At 39.5% G+C, this 22,943-nt stretch overlaps 2 protein-coding genes and 1 long non-coding RNA gene across 3 annotated transcripts in view; 2 read left to right on the forward strand and 1 right to left on the reverse strand.

Moving 5' to 3' along the window:
* LOC105680291 overlaps positions 1 to 10,471 on the forward strand; it is a 77,411-nt gene extending 66,940 nt beyond the window's left edge. Inside the window, exons 3-4 of the transcript XR_004461044.1 lie at positions 7,308 to 7,640; positions 8,188 to 10,471. The gene's annotated coding sequence lies outside the window, so the exon portion shown is untranslated. The remainder of the gene's footprint in view (positions 1 to 7,307; positions 7,641 to 8,187) is intronic.
* A 57-nt stretch (positions 10,472 to 10,528) lies between these two features.
* Positions 10,529 to 11,350, forward strand: LOC117151259. Its single transcript, XM_033318944.1, has 2 exons — positions 10,529 to 10,764; positions 10,882 to 11,350. The coding sequence occupies exons 1-2, from the start codon at positions 10,697 to 10,699 to the stop codon at positions 11,153 to 11,155; spliced, it is 342 nt and encodes a 113-aa protein (XP_033174835.1). The 5' UTR covers positions 10,529 to 10,696; the 3' UTR covers positions 11,156 to 11,350.
* Positions 11,351 to 17,763: 6,413 nt separating this feature from the next.
* LOC112212193 lies at positions 17,764 to 20,905 on the reverse strand. The gene is made up of 2 exons (XR_002946000.2): positions 18,117 to 20,905; positions 17,764 to 18,042 (listed from the first exon to the last, which is right to left on the reverse strand). It is a non-coding gene; the product is annotated as an uncharacterized LOC112212193 (long non-coding RNA).
* Between the last annotated feature and the right edge of the window lie 2,038 nt (positions 20,906 to 22,943).

The following is a 22,943-nucleotide window of genomic DNA, read 5'->3' on the forward strand; positions in this document are numbered from 1 at the left end:
TTGCCACCGTGGTGTTCCGTTGTTGGTTTGCGAAAATCGTCGGATTTCTACATTTTTCGACAGGCACGTGTGTTTCTTCTCTTCGCTAAAAGCGCGAAGCTTCGTTCGTTTCCTCTCGGATATCTTGGTAACGTAAAAGACATTGAACTGAGTTAGTTGTTTGAAATTTTTGCGAAGTCAAAGATACAATTATCTTGTCAAACAAAGATCTGAATTTGGAGATATGTGGTTATATATATTTGCAGTGATGTTTAAAATGAGAAGTATCTAACTTTTGCAAAATTAAAAATATTATATTAGACGTTATAGAGCAGGGAATACGATAATCGTAGGAAATGAAAACTTAAAATCAAGAAACTAACTTAGTCGATAATTTATGAAATCCATATTTTTGTGAACATGACAGGATCTAGATATTTATATTATTTACTAAATATTATGACGAGTATTTTATGTATTTTATAAATACAAACCACATCTTAATCATCAAACCCATAAACTTCAAGAACTTAAAACCTAAATCGGCCATTTAAAACATTTATAATACAATACTCTTGTAATTCCCAGAAAACTACATTCTCTTCGACGATTTCTCCCTCAAACCCGTTTCTACGATCTAATTGTCGTATCTGAGATTCAATTCGCCCCACCAGCCCCGTTTCTCTACGATTCCCTCACGAGTACAACGAGGTTCGCCAATTTGTCGTGGCATCGGTCGTGCTTCGTTCCTCGACCGAAGCACTTCGACCACTCGACCGACGGTCCCACACGTGCAAACGCGTCCGCGTAAGCATAGAACGCAATACGCGTGTGTGCGCGCGTATTTGTGTGTCGTGGGGTTAATTGAATCAAGCAGCACGCAACCAGCTCTGTATACACTGCCGGGTCATCCGAGGTCAAATCGGTAATGGGCTGACCCTTAATTCGCCATGTGGCTGACCACCGAACGCCGATACATCGTCGTCGCTCTGGTTCCTTCGACATGCGACCCATCCTAGATTCCCGCTGACCTTGAACTGGAAACACCGTCGACGACACGGTGGATCCATGCCAGCTCGTCCGGCACGAAACCCACCCCCTCAGGTGCTATCTCGAATCCTCCGTGTGTTTGGATCGATTCCGATCTACCTTCGAGAATGTCTGGTAACAATAGGAATTTTTTTATTGAATTCTTAGAGTTTGTGGAATTTTTTGAGAATAAATTTGCGTGATCCTTTTTAACAACAAGTAGTTGGCAAGTTGATTTGGGATATTTGTAGCGATTGAAATAAGAGCGAAGCTGCTTCCTTTTCATGATGATACAGGGAAATTTGTTAACATCAGGTGCGCTAACTTTCTCAAACGAACGGACTTCAGATTCTTTGTCCGTGTAATTGATAAAAATACACAAGCGCTTTTGGAGAAATTGACATTGATTTTTATTATCTAGAACGTTGACCTTAAAGATTGACAATTCTTATACTGCAACTGAATACTGATCTTACGGTCTTAAACATTTATGCACATGTTGGTGTTTCTTATCAGTACGCGATATCAGAATAACACCGGTTATTTCTGCCTTTAGGTGTTTCTGAGAATATCGGGTGATTTGTAATGAAACCGAGCATCGTTTGCGAGCTCTAAACGAAAGATCGCACAACCGTTATATAGAATAAAATAATACATATGGGACCGAACGATTTCTTATAAATAATTCGCTGAAAAGAGGCACATCTTCCTGAACAGTTAGCAACATGTTAGCTGCTCGTTCCTCGAGAGAACGTTAAATCGCGATCAGACTTTTTATCCTGTAGCCAGACAAAAATAAACGAAGCCGAAGGAACGACGTTAAAACTGAACGACACCGAGGTCGATCACGCTCGAGGAGGAGGATCACATGGTACGACGACCATTTTGTATATATAATATATATATATATATTGTATATACAAAATATATATATATATATACCATACGACAATGTCGATCGCGTTTCGTACGGTGTACGGTATCTTAAACGTTTTACAAGAAAGCGAGTCGTAGTCCGTGGAGCAACCGCGAGAACCGTGATTTTAGGGGCGGCGATCATCCGTGAGGCAAGCCGATAAAGAGCACCGCGCTCAATTCCGAGAATTGAATTACCGAGGCGTGGCGCGTAACATGTTTAATATCTTCATGCGGCGGAATTCCGAATCGATGGAAAAAAAGAATGTATACCGGCTTGATCGTAACCGCGGATACAATGTCCGGGGAGGAAATTACACGTTGCTATACATTGTATTACATGGTATCTGACATTGATTCCTCGAATCTGCATGCTTCGAACCTCAATCATCTGCCGAATCGACACCGTCTCCATGTGACATGGTTGCGTTACGTTGTATCGCAGGAGAATACTGGCTACCACCTTCTGGAGAACCAGGTGAACCAAGCAGTCGAGTGTGACCAATAATTCTTGATTAGAAAGCCGACTCTCATCGGATGCGAAGGCGTACGTTCTAGTGGTGAGAAGAAACTGCAAAGCAACCACAGAAGAAGAACTGTGAACGAACGTTAGGAGAAGAGAGAGTGTGGCCGAGTCTGATTCGCCGGAGAGACCACTCGGAGAGAGGATCCATCAATCACGAATGTCCCGCACCTCGAGAGTGCTGCTTCTCGCCGGTAGCAAGAAGCTGCAGAATCTCGTAGCTTTTACAACGACGTCGCGGAGGAAGTCAGAATCCATCGTCGAGAGCCCGGTTGTTCCAGGGTCACGGTGCAAAAACCGCGTAATAATCCGGCTGGTCGTTGTGTGCTTCGAATCGACCGGCAGATAATATTGTTTCTGTTTTCGAGCTATATAACAGAACTTGGTCGGAATCACGCGAAACTGGGATATCTAAAAAGAAGGAGAAAGTTTCGACACGGTTTTTCTCTGTCGCGTAGGTTAGCGATGATCCACGCTGCAACTTCGAGCTGTTTGATACTTTGTATCTCAGGGAAAATAAGATTCCAGTAGAGTTCTACTTATCTGAATTCGTTAGCGAGCAAACAGTTTACGTAATAGGATTTCGTTAGTTCTTCTCGCTATTCATCTTGTTTCGGTCATGTAATAGGATCGGTTAGTTCAATAAGCAAGAGTTCGATTAATCTGGCAATAATTTACAGTATATTGCAATGTTTTGCAGTATACTATAATTATTTTTTCATAATTCCATAGCATTCATTTTGTGACATAAAATGTTGTATAAATGTAATGAATGTACAACTAGGATGACAAATCACGTAAAATTGGTATTGCACGAAACATGCCACGGGTATACCTTCTAGATGAATTTCACATAAAGTTTCTCTTACACCACCGCCATCTTAAATGAGAAAAGTAGTCCAAACACGTTTCTAACGTAAAATCGGTCTAAAAAAATAAGCGTCGTCGTAACTCTTGGCACAAGAATAAGAGACCAGAGGGTCTTTTAATAGCGTATTCTTTTCAATTGATAAATGAGGGTTCATGCTGCAGATAACTGCGCCTTATTGTCGGAAGGATTAACCTGGTCACCGGAATAGGAGAGATTTTTTCACCGTGACGAAAGGATCGAAGTCGTGGACAGAGAAAGCCTCGATGTGGCAAATGGAAAAAGAGGAAAACAGGAAAGGTGAGGATGGTCCAATGTCGGAGGGAAGGAAGACGAAGAGGACGGAGGCCGACTATCTCGGAGGCGAGATTGTGTGTTAATGTATGGCTGGCATTCGGACGACAACCGTGACAAATTGCTTTATTAGGTTGGCAGCCCGGGAGCCTTTCCACTCGCGGCTCGCACCTCAGGGCCGCTACTCATCGTGATTGTACGCTCTATTCTCCTCCACCTCTGTTCCTTCTTCTTCTGCGTCGCCCTCTTCTTTCAACACGCGGTGGAAGACCAACGTAACACGCGGCTGGATGAATGGATGAACGAGAATCCTCGCCGCGGGAGGCCGATGCTTTTTTGAAATCGAACCGAATCACCTTACCTCACGGTCCACGGCTACGCGACTCTATTTCGCCGATTTTGCTGTTTTTCAGGGAAATCAGACGATCGAGTCGTCCCCCTTTCCTCGTCAAACTAATTTATTCAGTATTTATTGCCCTGATTTACATTCGTCTTGTTCGGGTGGATGTTACATCGTTACGAATACTCAGCGACTACTGTGTAGAATGTCGAAGACTATGCGTATCACTGTGGAATAAGAAAATGCTTGATGTTCAGAGACACTTGGAACATCGATGGATTCCTTAATGGAAATAGCGAGACTACTTCTTAAATTTATAGCAGAGCAGTTGTATAGAAATAATTAGCCAATTACTATTTATATAACTATCGTATAGTATAAAGAATCATGAAATATGAAGAATATAATTGTGAATAGAGAATAATGGATGACAAAGAAGCAGCAACTTCCAGCAATATATTATATGTAGTAGAAAATATCACATGGAATTGACTATGGGCAGTACTAATGCACCTATTCAATCCAATATTCCTTACATAAATCTTGGAACAAGGGGGCAAAAGTCTCGTAATTGAAACAATATCAAAATTTATATAATGACAATTTCAAACCTTCTGCACCAATATATTAATCGATAGAAACTTGATTATTACAACGAAACGATATCTACTACTTCCTCGTGTATCGTGTAAAACTTGAAAAGGGCCAACTGATCATTGACTGGTAGTTTCCCTGTATTAAGGGTCCAGCAGCAACAGTAGTCATGGAGTCCAGGAAGCTGGGTCGAAAAGATCGGGCCACTATTACGTCACCTGGCCAAGGTTGCCACCTTGCAGCTCGCGTCCGCACGGCAATCGAGGCGAAGCTGCGGATTATTAATGTTTGCGTCGGGTCGTTAATGGATCGGGGTCTCCCATTCGAACACGGGGAACGTAGAATGCGGGTCCAGCTGTGAACGCGTTATAAGATCCTTTTTTGCGCGGTACAATGTCCTGGCGACTCCCGGATGCGGCATCATTAAGTCACCTCCCTCCTTACCTTTCCCACTCGCGCCCCCTTTTCCTTCTTCTCTTCGTTCTGTTCCGCCACTCGGACTTTTGTAACGTGCTTCGATGCCAGCCCGGAGAGATCCCCGGCCAAGTAGAATCGAATATCGACATGCCAGTCTCGTGACCTCCCTCGGCTTCTTCCTTTCGCTAGGTTATTAACTCTCGCCGGGATAATTAGCCACCGTTACTTAAACCAAGTCAACTACCTAATGATCTATCGTCACCTTCGCCTGGCTCTTCTCTTTCCCTCTTGCCTTTTTACCTTTTTCTCTCGGGCCTCGTGCTTCTAGAAGTCTAACAACCACGAGCTCGTTTCAGGCTACACCTCGGGCTCGTTACGTTGCCTTTATTCCACCTGTTAGTCCAGTCTCACCGAATTGCCCGCTCGAAATTGACGCGAGACTTGTTTGAAGATCATTAACGGTTACCTTGCTGGACTCGAGGCGACCGCCTTTTCGGGCACTGTGCGGAGCGCCAGGCATTTTGGCCAGGGCTTGACGAACCGTCATGAGCCGTCTCTCCGTCCTCGAAATTTCCTCGTATACGTTAAATACCTCGTACGCAATCTATTGCCATGTTTAATCTTGTGTTGGTATTCTGTGCTATCTAGTTGCAACATTTGTGTTATTGTTTCTTGTTCCAATTTATGTTATTTATTTCTTTCACAAACAAATGGAAACGAAGAATTTTTCCTTTATTTTTTCGTTAATTATTGGCAGTACATTGCGTAGTTTATTCTATCTATTTCTTTCATCTGTATCGCTGACAGTAATCAACCCAAATATATTACGACATTCTGTCGACAATCATTCGACAATCATTCTGTCCATTTGTTAATGCTTGACAGTTTGTTATTTGTTCCTCGAGTTCCTAGTCTTGTACAAATAATATCTGCTTAAATAAATATCACGTAGTTTGTTCAATTTATTTCTTTCGTTCAAAGTGCTGAAAGTAGATAATCAGCGCAAATATATATTTGCATATGCCCGCGAGACCTAGGTATCATCTGAATCATTTTGAATTTGTCAATGAATGAGATTTTGCTATCTATTCGACGAATCCACATCCACTGAACATCCCATAAGTACCAATTTAAACGTGGAACCTAAAGTCGTAAGCGCATAGATCATGTTTCATTTAGATATGTAGCCTCGCGATTTTCATTCGTGACGAATTGCAGGGCTGATAGGGATGTTTGCGTCAGTAGGATCGAGCCTGGTGTTGATTTTAGGGCTATCAGACATCGTCTAAAGTCAGACGCGTGCGATTGGACCAAATGCTATAAGTGGAACATGGGAACAGTCCGGATTTCTGGTCCACGATCACGTCGCGCACGTCGGGCTCGTCAACGAATAGATAACGAAGGAGAATGAGCTAGTTGAGGCGGTTTGATACATCGGCGACATCGCCGCAACATTCATCTGCATAATTCATTCTTATCAGTACGATTCCCTCAAGCAGGGATTCTCAACCATCGACCAACAATTCCTATTGAAAAATTAACCAAACTTTCATATTCATTTACTAAGCTCGAAAGATTATCGCGGGGGGAAGTTAAACAGGAAATTTCATTGAATTTTATTTGCTGACAAAACTAAGGATTCGATCTGTTGAACCTAAAATCGATATCTATGTGTAACAGGAAACAGTGTTCGCTTATCCTGTTCGATTCTAGAGTAATAAGCGCGGACCGGAATAAGAGGCGAACGTTCCAGTTTAGCGAGGCCTCTTTCGGTAGAATGCCGGCGTTGTTAACATCGTTAAACTCGGCTGAGTCTTGGTGGACAGGCAAGCTGGTCAAAGCGACGCCTTTGACGCGATGGCACGATATATTAAGAGTGGTTCACAGGTCGCGGGATTCGCGTTCTCCGCACGTAAGAATAAGACGCCCACCGTATTTACCCGCTCTGAATTCCTGAGTCGCGGTTCGCCCCCTCGCGAATTGTTGCGCAGCGCAAACCCAAACTCTTAACTCTTAAGCTCGCATGACTCGCCCGCCCGCCAATCTATAGGGTGTCCTTTAATCTCTATCTTGTCAAAATTTAAAGATCCTCGACGTATTATAGCTTAAGGAGAAACTAGGAAATTGTTCTCTTAAAAATATATACATTTCTGACAAAAGTGTCAAGTAATAGGTGTTCTTAAAATGATCCAATGATTCTTCTAAGTACGTCTCTGTAACGTAGAAAATTAATGAAATGACATTTTATAGCTGCGTGTTTGTATCTTTTATTTGGTCGGATGTTCATTATGATCGCTGAAAATTGATGTCCAGTTGTGACAAGATTTTTATTTTCCTTTCTACTTTAGGATGAATGGCGTCGTTCCGGCAGGCCGAAGATAAATCGAGATACTTCAAGAACACCCCGTACCTACACAGATGTTTAAGAGCTAAGCAACTACTCAGAGCGAGTGAGTTGATGCGAGCCGCGTATCACGAGAAGGAAGTTCAATTTAACCCAATAAAGGACAATCAGAGGCCGACGGCGACCAGAGACGAATACCTACTACTCCTCTGATGGCTAAACGGATCGACCGAGGGACTTCGCCTTCAGGTCTTTTCGGCTCGGAAGATGGAAAACTCGTCGACGTGTTCAGACATCGTACCTACCAACGTCTTATCGCAGACATCCTTTCTGTTAGGTTCGTGCATATGAAATATCTCTTTTCCGATGTGGTACTGTTATCAGTGTTTTATTTTATCGTTAATTATCGAATATAATAAAGAAGCAGCAATTTGCTATAAATCATATTATTTAATCCTGAGTGGGTACTATGCCATAAAGAAAAAAAAAAAAAAATTGATACGTCATTATTGGCTGTCAGGAGTAACTAGAGTATTCGTATGATTTCCTTACGTGAGTTTCATTTTGGAAAAGGTACCCTGAAAGCACTTGAAACAAGTTGAAGATACTCTGTGTCCCAATGAAACAGTTTTCTAATTGATAATAAATTATTCTATAGAAGAAATCGTAACAGATCTATTTCAAGAATCGTCGAATTTAAAAATCGGTAATTTTTATAAATCTGAAATAATGTACGTCGTATATGCATTAAATATACAAAAAAGAACATATCCACTAACTTAATGTTATTCAATTAATTTATTGATTCGAACAATAGCATGATATATTTCTTCAAATAACGTTGCACGACTGATCAACAGTTTGTTTACCGTTTAATACCACAGATCCATCTGTTGTCGATATCCAGGCTACGTTTTCCTTTTATACAACTAGAATAGTTCGCCAGAGGAGTTTTCGATTGGCAAATGGGTATTACGGGCTTAGGGAGTTAGCGAAAATGGAAAAGGCCAATTCAGTTCATTCTTCGGGTTCGCCGCTCCGCGAACGACAAGGAGCATCTAGTTCACGATCCAATGGACCGTGAAGTCTGTGACATGGACCAAGTGGAATTTTCGGTCAGTGTGTTTCTTACAAAAGGCCGCAAAAAGCCCGCAAAAAGGCTGCAACGATCCGCTGTGAGAATGGAAAGGGAACAGAATGGCTCAACGACGGGATTTGAAGCGTTCAATGATGCTGATTCGTGATCGCTGATCGGGAACATCGATTTTGACAGGGTAGGAAAGTGGTAAACAAAGCGACAGATGATTTACAATTTCGTACAGTTTCTTAAAGTTTTATTAATATTAATAATAATTGAAGGTAAGCTGCAGTTTCTTTATTTGCAGAATTTATTATATTTTAAGTTACAAATAGTACATAGGTTTCTTAACACATTCACTGCTACTAGTGCGTGTGGTGTACCGATTAAATACAGGCAAATTATCGCTCAAAATAAAGAAATTTCTGATAGAGCGAAGAATATAACTGTAGGGACAGGTGAGTGTGTTTCAGTAACAGGAAGTGTGTCAGAGGGGTAACATTTATTATATATCTTTTACTTATACCATTAGAAACAGAAGAGACTCTTATTTATATACATAGAAGCTTGCATATTCTTTCTTCTAAAGGGACTTAAGCTTCTAATTATATTTTATATTACATTTGTAATTTAATATCTCACAATTCTTTATCATTATTCGAATTTCATTCTTATTTTCAACCCTTAACTATACATCTCCGTATCTTTACGCTTAGCCTTTTAGATTATCTAACATTTTATTTACTAAATCGTATGTCATAAGAGTTAATCCAATATATCTATTAGATAGTTTAAGGTTTCTTACAACTGCTCGAACTTCTTCGTCTCTAGTTAACGCTTTCACAATCCTCGAACTGGCACGGTCTAGTCTATAATATCTCGCGACAATATTGCCTAACCCCCTGAAACATGGGGTGACACTCGCAGCGAGACGCAAATTAATTATCATGCATTGATAACAACGTGTTACAAGAACAGACAATCGGGGACCAACGGTGTCTCCAAAATCTCACGGGGTTCATTCACGGCGTCGTGGCAAGAGCGAGGGCTATCTATGAAATTAGCGGGGGTTCGGCTTTAACCCTCCCTCCCCATGGATGGATAAGGGGGGTTGAGCATTAGCGATTATACGCACCGCGGAGTCCATACATCGGGTGTCTCCGTGTGGAACTAAACAGACAAAATGGCCACACTACGGCTCACCCTCGATTCCGTTTTCCTTTTACGAGCCACAGTGGCCGTCTCTTTTCATCCTTTCTCCCTTCCTACGAGTTTCTCCTTTTTACCTACAAGGCATTACCACGACAAGGAAGAGGCGAGTCACGAGATTTTCGAAAGTGCTCTCTCGCCTCTTTTCCTATCTCTGTATGCAGTCGCGTCTGTGGAAAGCGTACTGCACGCTCCATCAACGTGTGGTATTTCTCCTCTGTTGCATTTTACATCTCGATATCGTCGTAAGATCTATCGAAAGGCGCATTATTTGCATTTTACTGATGTGAATGGAATAGTAGCGGGAGATGGATGATTAAATTACCCGGAGAGGGGTTGCTTTTTTTCCTGAGATTATCTCGACCGATTATCTACTGCAATAATGTTCAATAACGTGATATTACTTGGGCAAAGTCGAGAGCTGTGTGCAATGTTTTTATCAGTTTTATGCGATTCAAAGATTGCCAAGTGTCGAAGGAAATCCGGTAATGAAATTAGAAAAGAAAAACTTCTTACCTTGGTTCTTCTAATCTGGTTGTTGAAACGATTTACAAAGTTTACAGTCGCGTACAAGACTCGTGAAGTCGACATAGTGTCTTTTCTAGTGGATTTCCTAGTTGACTGCTTTCCAAATATTAAAGATTATAACGTAAAACGTATTCGATAAGAACATTAGAAAACGGAACTTTACCTCAATTTTATTGATTCATTTGATTGATCGCAAAATAGATGCTAGTAATCTATTCCCTATCTTTCTTTTATTCTTACATTTATTTTTACAAAATCAGCGTTTGAGCGAAAGGCGTGCCCATAAACACGAAGCAGATACATGAAAATATTCTAAAACGTGTACACATTTACAGTCCATAAAATATTAGGTACGTAAATTAATTCTTACATCTGAAACGAAACTGATTTAATCCATGCAAACAGGAAACATCAGACTTCAAATCAATTCTTATATAGTTATACACAAATGATAAATATTTGAAATTAAAACACAAATGTTTAAACGCGAGCTCTTTTGTTCGTAGCTCTCTTCCATCGCGTCTTCGCTTCGTTGCTCTCGCAAAATCACGTTTCAAAGGAGCGACGGGTCCATCAAAATGGGGACATATGTTGGTCGACGGTCCAGAAGAATGTCCCGAATGGGCCCTTGTCACGGCGTGTTGCGGTATGCATCGACAAACGAAAGCAGCTTCCCGCGGCGGCTAGGATCGGTGTCATCCCCTTAAGTGGGGACAATGGGGCCAAATCCGATTTTCGAAATGATCGCGTTAAACGTGCCCAGGGATTTACGGAGGGCGGATGCGCTTCTCAATAGCCGATGTTTACCGGTCCCAATGGAAAGGGATTACTCCGTGCATATCCATTGCACGGGGAAGAGTGTGCTCCGACGAACTCCCGCGGCGCCAAAGAGGGGATGCTCGAAAGTCCGCGCTGCAGGGTGCATGAGGCGTGATCTTGTGCAGTTCTTGGGATACCTTTTCCATCGAGCTGCAATTTCAACATACATAATAAAATTAGAGCAACCACTGATTATCTCAGATGAATTTTTCTTCTAAAATAATCCTGTCGTGGCGGAGGTTTTAAGAATTCTGTCATCGTTGCGGTATATATTGAACGATATACAGGGATTTTTATTTATACTCTGGGCTCAATTTTTGAATTAAATTTACAAAGATAGGGAGAATGTTTACTTTTGTTAATGTAGATGGAATTTATAATTGTCAAAAAAAAATACAAATATTTATTCGTTATGGGCTGATTGTCATACCACTCATTTCGATTGGAAGGTAAGAAACGAACAGTTATATGAATCAATACAATAGTTAAATAAACAGCGATCAGTTGAGTAAACTAATGCAATTTCTTCATTGGATGCGTGGTTTGTAATATTCATCGCAAATATCGAGGTATATATTGAATTGCATCTATATCTGTGTAATGAATTATATGAAAGTTATTTTTGGGTTATTTTTGGAAATGTTTATGAAAAGAATTGTACGTCTATCTGTTAAATTAACCACGACCTTCGCGATTTTAAAAAGTTATTTGATATTTAATATACAGATACTTGACGATATTTTGAGATCTTTCTTCCAGTAATGGAAGAAGTTCACTCATTCCGTAATATTAGAATCTTCAAGTAGCAATACAAAACAAGATAATAATCGTAACATGTATTATTTTTGTAAAGCAAATATAAATATAAGAACTATGCTACAGTTACTTAAATTAAAAATTCCGCTTCGTTTTATGTCGTAGTTGAAGGAAAGGTAAAAATCGAGCGAATTCCCGATTAGCATCCCGAGCAGTTCTTTGAAACAACAAGAAATACTACTTAGATGAGAAAGAATAAAAGTTCTCTAAATTCGTATAGAATCCCGCGATATTTTACACTGTCGATAATGTTGGACGATTAACCGATTCCCTAACCACCCTTTCGTCGTTCGAGTTCGAGAGAATATCGACCCAGCTCGCACTGGATGTCAGGAAGTTCATTCAGAAATTAAGACAACCAGCGTACGGCCTTTGCCGCGGCGACTTTAATTGCGGCTAATTGTTACGAAGGTCGGAAGCGGCCTGTAAAGACGCAAACCCACGCAATTGATGGTCACACCACGCGATAATACTGGGTGATCGAATAGTAACGAGTTACCGCGAGTCGCGTCTTGATTACTAGGTACGTAAAACGAGTTCGTATTTAAAAGTGATCCGACTGTATCGGCGATTCGTAAGTGTTATTTTCATCCTTGAACGTGGGTCCCGTACCATAATTCTCTATCGGACAACGAAACGTGTAAAAGAAGGAATATCGTTCGTAAACACGTCGAAAATATCAATCAACGATAATTTACGTCTCTGGTAAAGCACGCCGAGTCTTTGTAATTACTTCATCGGGTTCTGGAATTCTAATCCATCATTGTCAGCCAGTTTGTCCTCTTAGTCCATGCTCGATACACTAAGGAAATCGATTATAATAAAAGTGCCCACGGGTAAACGCATCAACACACAGATTCATATGTATATGTATAGTTAATGTTCGGAGTAACAACGCGCAGTCTATGGAAAAGAGAAAAAAAGGATGGTAGTTGCGTAAGAGATGAAATCACAGGAGACGGTTTTCCCGAGAACGAGCGGATTTTTCTCAAGAATCTAACAAGGACACGGTTACTTAACGCCTCATCGATCGACTTTTCCATGCTAGTTCTACACGTGGTCGAATAAGACGAACGAGTGCAGGAAATTTCGTGACCATTTTTCATTTGGTCAGACAGGGGAGAGGGTAGGGACAGGCAAAGAAACGAATGGCAGGCACGAGTATGAGAAGGAATGCGAAGGGAAAAATTCTAGCGTGCATTCTGCTGCACACATCGTACGTATTCGTTCGTCTTCTTTTACTCTCACCTCTATCCCACGTTACCGAAGGAACTCGCGAGGTCTTTCAAGGTTGCTGCTTGGCTTTTCGTGCCAGCCACGCAGACGCAATTTGCCTTTCGGCCATTGTCATTTCTGCACGATACGCTCGTACATGGCATCTCGTGCGTCTGTATCACCGCGTTTCCTTCTTTTCTTCAGCTCGGCCAGTGGATTCTGACTTTTAGGAATGTTGTTCGACTGTTGTCGATATTCTTGTACGTCCGCCAGCGACGTAAATTTAACCCTACCGTGCTCGACTTTCATTTCAGTATTTTAACAAGTTAAATCTCCTGTTTCGCAAAACTAGTCTGAATTTCGGTGCATCGTATCTTATCTACAAATAGAGCAGAACAAATTTTCTATTGTTATTGTATTCGTTTTACAAAAGAAACTTAGCGCGGAGCTTGGAATAATTCATCTTTCACACATCGTACGTTATTTGGGCTTGCTCAGGGATCAAATAAATAACATTTATTCTCATAAGCAAATAACCATAATAAGTTCAATGAAAACACTGTTACGAGAGAAGTACAATAATACAAATTCTCTTTTCCTTTAGCGCTGTTCTGTCAGTGTTAGTAAAGAATGTCAATTCGTGGTATGTTAAGTAACATTGTTACTTCTGTCAAGGAGATAAAAAATCATTTTCCTCGTTTCCACGGTTAATTTCATTCAGGGAATATATACGATTCCGTTTAATGGATTATTTTCTTTGAACTTCCAATTCCATTATGTTTCCTCTGTCACAAACTCGAACTTCATTTTACACTTGTAATTCTGATGAAATCATAAAGGACAACACAAAAACGTTCATTGAGAAAATGATGGAAGAAGGAAATCGAGGAAACCGAAAGTGTTCCATTCGATACCCATTGATATAGTAGTTTATTCGAATACCTTTTCTAGAGTCTTTCTATCGAAAATGCTTTGCAACAACGCCAATCAACGGTCGCCCTAACGACGAGCATTTAGTTGCACGGTCACGAAGGTGATTCCGTGGAATCTCGGCTAACTGATAACCAACCTGGCAAGAGCAAAATGCGTGGCGCGATGTCAGGCAACGAGGAAGGGAAGTAGAGAAGAAGATTCGCCGTGTTATTAAACTGGTCGATCATCTAATTACGCTCGACTTGCGGTCGTCCTCGTTAGATCGCGATACGAAATAACGGAAAGCAAACTGACGAGACAATCACCCTCTTGAACTTCTCGACTGTGTACGTCTTGCAACAAGAAAACCATAGAGAAAGCAAAGATGCAATCGCTGGAAATGAAGAGAGGGATATAAAGTAGTCGAAGAGGAATAGTTGAAACCGGACGAGTTTCACGATTCTCGTTCGCATTTAGAGCGAGCAAAGGCAAGAATTGTAACATAACAGGCTGGGGCAAATTTTATTTGAAACAAGAACAAAAAGATAGCTGTTTGATATTAATGAATCGTTCCAAAATCGTCTAAAACAGAATCGATGAAAGTAAAACGTCTTCAAATAATTTTCTATTTTAGTCAATTTTTTTCAAATTTAATATTAATTTGAGTGTTAAACAGCGTATTGTGTATACATTTACGCCATAAGCAATATAGTTAAAACTATTTTCATTTCGATCACCTTTGAGTAATATTTGTCAAAATATGTGTACATCTAGGACAGTCGATAATATTGAAACAACAGAATTAAAAACTATTTGAATTATCGCTTCAAGAAACACATTACACTTCGAAAGAAAATTCCAAACAAAGTTATTTCGTTCTATAACTAAGTAATGGGAAATTTAATCGTTCATTTTTCAAACATTTTACTCGAACAACGTCCAAGTCTGGAATATTTATAATGAGAATGACCAATAAGATAACGTGGATGGATGGTGCAGCAGGCGCGACTCCAGCTTGCGCTCAGGTATAAGCTGATGGGATTCTGGGATTCATTAGCGTAATTAACGGATCCTCATTAAGCGTATTATGGTATGAACGGATCGTCGTTACTAGCAGAGTCATCGAGTTTGCTTTCTGCAAACGGAACCACGCATCAATTACATTCGAGTCGCGTGCGCTACTCTCGTTTTCGCTGTGTGCTGTTTTACGTTTGTCCTTCCCCATTAGCTTGGATCCTGTGAAAAGAAGCTTGCGCGCTGTTTTGTAGCAATTAACCCTTTCGAGATATGCCGAATTTAATGCCTCCGCGTGTTCCTACCACTTTAATGAATTTCCGACAACTGAATATTAAACATTGTCCCGTCTTCGGTCGCGTTCCTCGTATTTCGAGAAACACGCTGCCACGTTCCCGGTATTTATTGGGATAATGAAATAAGAGGAATCATCCGTGGGATCGTTTTTTATTTTGATAAGGTAATAACCGCGAGCTTCGTTCCCTTGTTTGGTCGAGCATGTCGAAATGAGCTCGACAAAACACGCGTAATGGCGCTCGTGTGTGACGGGAATTTTAATTACGAGCGTGACCAGTATTTGATACACTTTCAGTATATGTATACAAGTATTTTTGTACGCTAGATACTAATTGTAGAAAAAGAAATTGGCTACATTCTTCTATTTTTAATTATATCCAATGTAATTCCTTTTTGTTTAATTTTTTTTAATTAATGCTTCATTCGATACTACGCATTAATTTTGTTTGCTTCGATAGATTTTTAATGCCATAATTTTCCGGCGTAATGAAATTCGGAACTCATCTACTTCTTTAAATTATTAGATTCCATAGAATCACGTAATGATTCCAAACATCCGATGAATAACCACTTACATTTTTTGCTTCATATTCCAAAAACGATGTAGAAACAAACTTTAACCAACATTAGACACGAGGGCACGACAAATAAAAAAACAACAGTATAACTATTCCTATAAACTATAGAAGATTTTGCAATAAATGGGAAACATCCCCAAATAGAAGCCACGAAGGAGGATGAATTTCGTCAAATTCTTTTGTCATAGCACATTAATAAGCTCAAAGCCGCGCTAATCTCCTTGCCCTCCAAATTCGAAAATAACAGCTTGTGAAATAAAACGCGCGATGCGTGTGCCGTAACACAAAGGTCGAAGGGCGCGGCGTAGAAGAGGGTTGACGCGTGCCACCCGAACCCTGAAATCGGAGTCGATGATAGGTTAAAACGGTGATCCGCCGCCGTATACTTCCGACAGTTTTGTTATCATGGTGGTACAAGGGAGATGCTCGTACGGCCTCTGGACATACGAACGTTAATGCCCGATTCACTGATAGTATCGGTGTTTATACAACACGTTTTACGTCCAGGCAGCCTGACGGTATTATCTTGCATAGTCTTATAGGCTTGACCGGGTGTATCGAATGTAAACCATTTGTACGAAGTTTCAAAGGATGTCGCGAGATAGGGGTACGAGGCAACACGTGTAACGTATACTTGTTATAAAACTCTTGGATACCAGATGTTGGTGACGGTATGTTGCAGACGTGTTTTTATTGATTCTGGTAATGAATCTTATTTGTAAAGATATCGACACCTTTTGAACAGGTATTTCGAAGGGAAGATGATGGTATTCGATCCTGTTAACTTTCTGTATTTTTAAAACTAGTAGTCTACAAATATATTTTCTAGAATAAATATAGTAGGAACGATTGATTATAATTGTGTCTCAATATAAACTGAACGTTTGTTTTAATGAAAATACATTGTTTACATTCGAAACCCGATATCTATCAGTTTGATGTGTACGATAGCCAGGTGTTTTCATTGAAATCAGATAAGTTGGAAAATAAAAGACGATAGAATTATTTTAACACTAGAACTACCTATGGCTATAAGATACCTGTATACGTATAAAACTTATATGGCTCGTAGAAATCAAAATGAAGGATACTCGAAGAATCGTTCAACGCAACGAAGGCCCTTGTTCCTAAATTTTAATAAAAATTACTCGATTCTCCAAAATACACCGTGATAGGTCTATAAAATTTCTATTGAAAGATACGAATGAATCATTTGGATTAAGAGTCGAGTTAAAGAAAAACGTTCATAGACGTTGGAGGAAAAAAGTTGAAAACATTTCTGATAGGCGTGGCGCGAGAGAGGGTGTCGCCAGGAATATTTTAGAAATTAATGTCAATACGAACGACGATATCCAATTACACCGGAAGCACCCGGTACAAGAGGCCGACTTACAGTCGGGGGTTGCAGGCGAAACCGAAAGAAAGAGAAAGGACAGAAAGAGAAAGGAGGGAGGAATGTCAGGGTGAAAAAAACTTACTGTGGGGGGTGGAGGAGGGGGGAGTGAGCACCAAGTCCTCCCACATTGTAAAGTACCCCTGCATTCTAACACCGGTCGGCTTTTTCATCGCGCACGCTTTTTTTTTTCTCTTTTTTAACCCTCCTCTCGATCGCGATTGTGTCCGAGACACCGGGGGCGTGAACTCGCCGATGCCGGCACTGGCCTCGAGGCGTTTTTCGCATTTACAAGCGCCCCGAAGAACCGTTGGTGCTCGCGAATAGTCCAGCTGGCGACTCGCTCAAGGAGATTTGTGAGTTTGCGTTTCAACAGGCTATGTACGTGCGTTTTACGCGCGGATACGGTTGAATATTTCGTACTTAATGGAAGAACATGAGTTTTGCTCGTAAAGGTAGCTGACAATTTCTGTGAGGATGCGCACATAAAAAGGAAAGCGACATTAAATATTCTGACGGGTTTTTGTATCTTCTATTTCTCATTTTCTTTATATATATAAGAATAAGGAAAGATAAAAAAGATAAGAATAAAAAAGAAGTATAATCATGCATGATACTTTAATTACGTTGCTCAGCGCCATTTATTACATACGCTTTTCAGTTCTATTTCTTGAATACATCTTTCACTCCTATTTCTTATCTCTGCTTATAATTCCGCTTATCAAACCTATTTATTATTTCCGTTTATCAAACCTGTGGTTTAATTTATTTTTTTACTGTTGTTTTTCAACACCGGTTTTTTGTTTCTGTTATCTCAACTTTATACAGCTGTTTGTTTTTAATTGCATTTAATTACTGTTTTATAATCCTCTATTAATACCTATAACATTTTATAAGGAATGACGAAGCTTTTTTACAGATTAAAGTTCGAAATTAAACACGTGATATCTTTACTTGCGAGGTTCTGCTTTATTTTGCTCATTCTATCCGTTAGAACATATTGATTGAGATAATAGCTTAAATGAAATATTATTTTGGACTAGATGATTCTCCGCATGAAATAATAGACCTCGCCGATGATTTCTTCGATTGTGCGACAGCAATTGCTCGCTAAAAAATAATAAAGGAGACAGAATTACACATAATTGTCTTATCCGATGTTTCCTTCCTTTGATTTGATTCACAAAAAAAAAAAAGTGCGGCGACTTGCCTAACTTTCTCGATCAATTATTCAATGCATAATCGTGCGTTCGCTTTCCTTTCCTTTTTCCTTTGAACCCACGTACGATTTTCAATCGTCCAACCTTCGATAGCTCTAGCTGGAGCAAGAGAGACTCTTAGGGTGCTTCTTTGAAGTCTATAGAACAACTCAAACCAATGTGTTCACTTTACGACTTCAAACCTTTCGAATTTGTTCGTGGAATCGGCAATCTACGACCACAATATGTACTCGTAACGTTCATTGTTATGGATATTATTTATTTTCTCGTTTATATTTAGACGCTTCATCAAGGACGAAGCAACCGGTAAATTGTAATACAAAAACAAGTTAATTGTCATTTTAGAAAAATTCTAACAATTCTTTTACACACCGTTACGATAAAAAGAGATCTCAAGAAAATATGAATAAGAAATTATACGGATGGCGCAAATGTCCAAGAACAAGGAAATTTCAAGACCACCTCGAGAACGTACGGCACGTTCTCCTCACGGTTGAATAATACATGAAATGTTGCCTTTCTTAACGTCGTTCGCGGTCGTGCGACAAAAGAAGTATCGACAAAAGAGTGGCCCTCGGTATATAGACTCATACGTTCAAGCCTCTTGAAACATGCATGAAAAACAAACAGATGCATCCGTCAATCTGACACTGCTAATTTATATATCGCTCGATTCCCTACGATCCTATAAAAGGGTTAAATTGGAACAGGAGAGTAAGTGGAACGATGAGAGGAAATGAAGGAAATTTTGGCTCTTAGCTCATCGAGCAGCCGATAATTCTGTCCCTGTTCGTCGACGAGATAAGGATCTAAGATTACCGCGGTCCTGTTAACGTCAGATTAGTGTCACCAGCCCTTTTCTAAAGTGACCCCACTCGACGAGAGTGGGTCAGAGGGTCGGACGCGCGCCCGCTGTCCAATGGCTTTTAAATTCACTCGGCTATACGACTACCGTCCCGCTGGATAAACGTTCCTTCAAATCTGTTTATTTTTGCGTGGCTTTACTCGACAGGTAGCTCCTCCGAGTCTACCTTTTCCCGAAGCAGCGTGCCTTTAAAAGAGGACTCAGGAAGCCATCCTTTTGGTCTCCTCATCCTAATCCCCTTAACCCTTCTTAACGTCCCGGAATAAAGGAAGACGTAGACAGATCGGTTCAGCGCACTTGACTTTTTTTGGAAGGAACCTGCGAACGTGTTTCTGCACTTCCATCTGACTTACGTACGAATTTCTGGGGTGGATTTTTGATTTGGAGAATTTAGCTTTTTAACCAGACTCGAAGATTTTTTAATTACAGGAATTTGAGATTTTGTTTAATCGTGCCTCTAAATTGTATCCAATCTCGGAAATAGTAGATAGTTAATTTATAATGGATGTGAAATAGTAAAATTTGCGGGTATATTATTGTATAGATTCCTTTTTAATTGGACGGTTTAGAGGGATGCCAGAATCCAAGTATTATAATCTGCAATATATGTTCGTAGATATTGAAAAATCACATGTCGATACTACTGTGAAAAAACATTTTTGCAATTTTTTTTTAAATAAGTATAGATTGCATATGAGTTTCCCACGATCAAAAGACAAACTGCTCAACTTCAGTCTCCGTAAATTTTTCCATTTCATTATCTACGTACGTAATTAGTGTTTAATTTCTCGAAGACCAAATAATTTAATTTCTTATATCCATTTATCTCATTCTATCTTGCATCCATAAAAGTGAGTGGCGTAATATACCTAATCGTAAATTTAAAGATAAAAGATATATAGTTCTAACGCCATCATTTTCAACTACTTTTCAATTTATGGAATTGTTGGATGGTTAGTACATTTTTCCCAATATTTATCTAATTTTTCCAAAATGTGTATTTGTACTGTATCTTCGTTCAGCTCTTCGATTGATTTCTTTGGACTATAAGCACATAGATATACCTAGAAGAAGAACAAGCTCTCATAAATTGTAGAATTGCTACCAACAGTAGATTCGATAAAGAAGCAAAGGAGATTACGATTGAATGTATCGTGTTGTTTTATAATGCGAGAACTATAGGCTCTACGAGAATGGAAAAGCAAAAATGCACGCGACGAAGGAGTACAGGAAACAAGGAGGAGACTGAGGCTTGATACACCGGGATTAGCTCTGGCTCCTTAATGAGCGTTAATGGCACGTGATTTCTTAATCACCTTAACGATCACCATGCGCATAACTCGTCGCCGTGAACAGTGGGGATCAATAAAAACCAATTTATCCGATATACTCAGCGCGTTGTACCGATTCATCTGACATTATTTTATTTTTCGCCTTTTACCTTCCGTGACACAGCAACCATTTCTTTTTTCACGAGTAATTATTACTATGTACATTTTTGCAACACTATAATTTTTCTTGTATATCACGATAAGCAATATATTCGTATCTCTGATCTGTTCGTACTGAAAATGAGATTGCCGATTTGTAATAATTTTTATGTCAACTCCCTCGCGATTTTGGATAGCTGAGATATTTCGTTATCGTAATGTCGTTTATGCAAGGCTATACAATGCATAAATAAAATATTATGGACAAAATATTTCACGTGATTTTATTAACACGCGAAATGTCTTGTTAGAAAATTTAAAATAAACAATCTATTGCGTTAGTTGATCGCGTCATGATTATAATTAACGATTGTATTCAAGTCAAATTCTGTACACACACGCAGAGGTAATCGAAGAATCATAACATCGAATTTGACACGACTCCGGCAAGGAACAACGGAAAATCCAAACAAACGACCACTATATCGTGCGCATTTTCGTGCCTACCGTCTGGATGATAACATCGCGTTGTTGCGCGTCGAAATTTCGGGAATCTTAATCGCGTAGTACATAACTTTATCTCGTTGCATAATTTCGCCTAGTCCATTCGTTATTTCGTTCAAATCGCGTGTGTATTGGTAGTGATTCTGTTAATCGCGAATATTAAAAGACTAACTAGAAATCATGATCTTTCTAAGATGGACCAAATTGCCTTCAACTATTATTTTCACGTCGATTTCGAAGCAATGGCCACAATTACATACGATGACTTCCTACATTCGTCATACTGGTAAGCGAGATGTAACTTTATTAAACACAATACACTTTTATTTCTATCTTTAGCAAATTATTTATTATTTCGTAGATATCGGCTATCTTTGATATTCTTCCTGTGTTTTATTTACATACATACGTATCTCGAGTGACCAAGATTGTTTGAAAACTGCGTGCACTTTGAGCTCTCGGTCTCACTTTTTTCCAATTTAAAAGAAACTGCTCGTTTTGCGTTGAAGCATTTAATTGCTCCATGCATCCGGCATCCATCTTTTTCTTTTTTCATTTGTCTTGCTTCATGTTATTTAATATGTGCGAAACGTCGTCTACCCGTTTAATTTCGTATTGAATATTCATATGGGCACGGTCACACCGTTTCCAGGTATGTAATAAGCACTACCATTTCCATGTAAATTCGTCTCGGTTATTGTGTCATCTCGAAAGCGAAAACATGATGCAACAAGCGTTCCCGGCCGATTGTTAGATTATGTCAAGTTCTCGTTTTGTCGCGTTTATTTGATTTACCAAGGACGCGTGCGTCTTTCTGCCACGTGGCTTCAACCCCTTGCGAGACAAACGATCCGTTGGGCGGAGTTCTGCGTTCATTTCCTTTCGACCTTTGTGCCTCTGCGCTATGCAACTTCGCCAGCTGGATGTCCAGAAGGCGACGCAACAGTTCGACGTTTAAAGCCGTTATGTTATAGTACACTAACGGCGGCGTTATGCTCTCTTTGTAAACGATTTGACAATGCTTGATATTTGATAATCCCGATCGACTATCGTTTGTTTCAGGCGTTATGAAATAGTTCGGATTAAATTTAATCGAAATTATTAAGGAAAAAATGATAGAGTATTCTCGATCATCGAGTATTATCGACGTATTATCGATTTGATATTATCGACTATGTAAAAATGTATGTAATGTAAAAAATACTTGTACACTTTAAAAAAAAGTAGTTAAATTTGTTATTCAGGAAATTGTAGGATCTAAGTAAGAAAAGAAATAATATAAGGAATCGCGATTCTTTTTTTATATCTACGGTATTAATATACAGATTAATGTTAATTATCTAATAAAAAAAATTGCGAAAGAAATATCACATTAACGTAACGTCGGTCCTTGATGAATCAATGTACGTCAAATTCAAGAAATAGACATTATAATTTCTTCTTTATGAATTATTACTAATGTATTGGAAGTAATATTTATACAAGGTGTTGCAGAATATGTAGCAGCTAATCGTTTAAGAAAGAAGTTTATGCAATATCCTCATTTGTAAATTAAAACGTGAGCATAGAGCGTTTAACACGTGGAAGAAAGATGTATGAGAAATTTGAAGACGATCACCTCATTACAAATTAATGTTATACGTTAACGAAGAAAGACTAACACTCGACTATAAATTCTTTTCTTGTATAAATAACAGAGTGAAGCAATTAGCGGTTCTTTTATGGACGAAATCTAACGATCCCATAATAGAATCATCTAATA

This window comes from Bombus impatiens, unplaced genomic scaffold (assembly GCF_000188095.3).
Source record: "Bombus impatiens unplaced genomic scaffold, BIMP_2.2 scf_0131, whole genome shotgun sequence".
Lineage (NCBI taxonomy): Eukaryota > Metazoa > Arthropoda > Insecta > Hymenoptera > Apidae > Bombus > Bombus impatiens.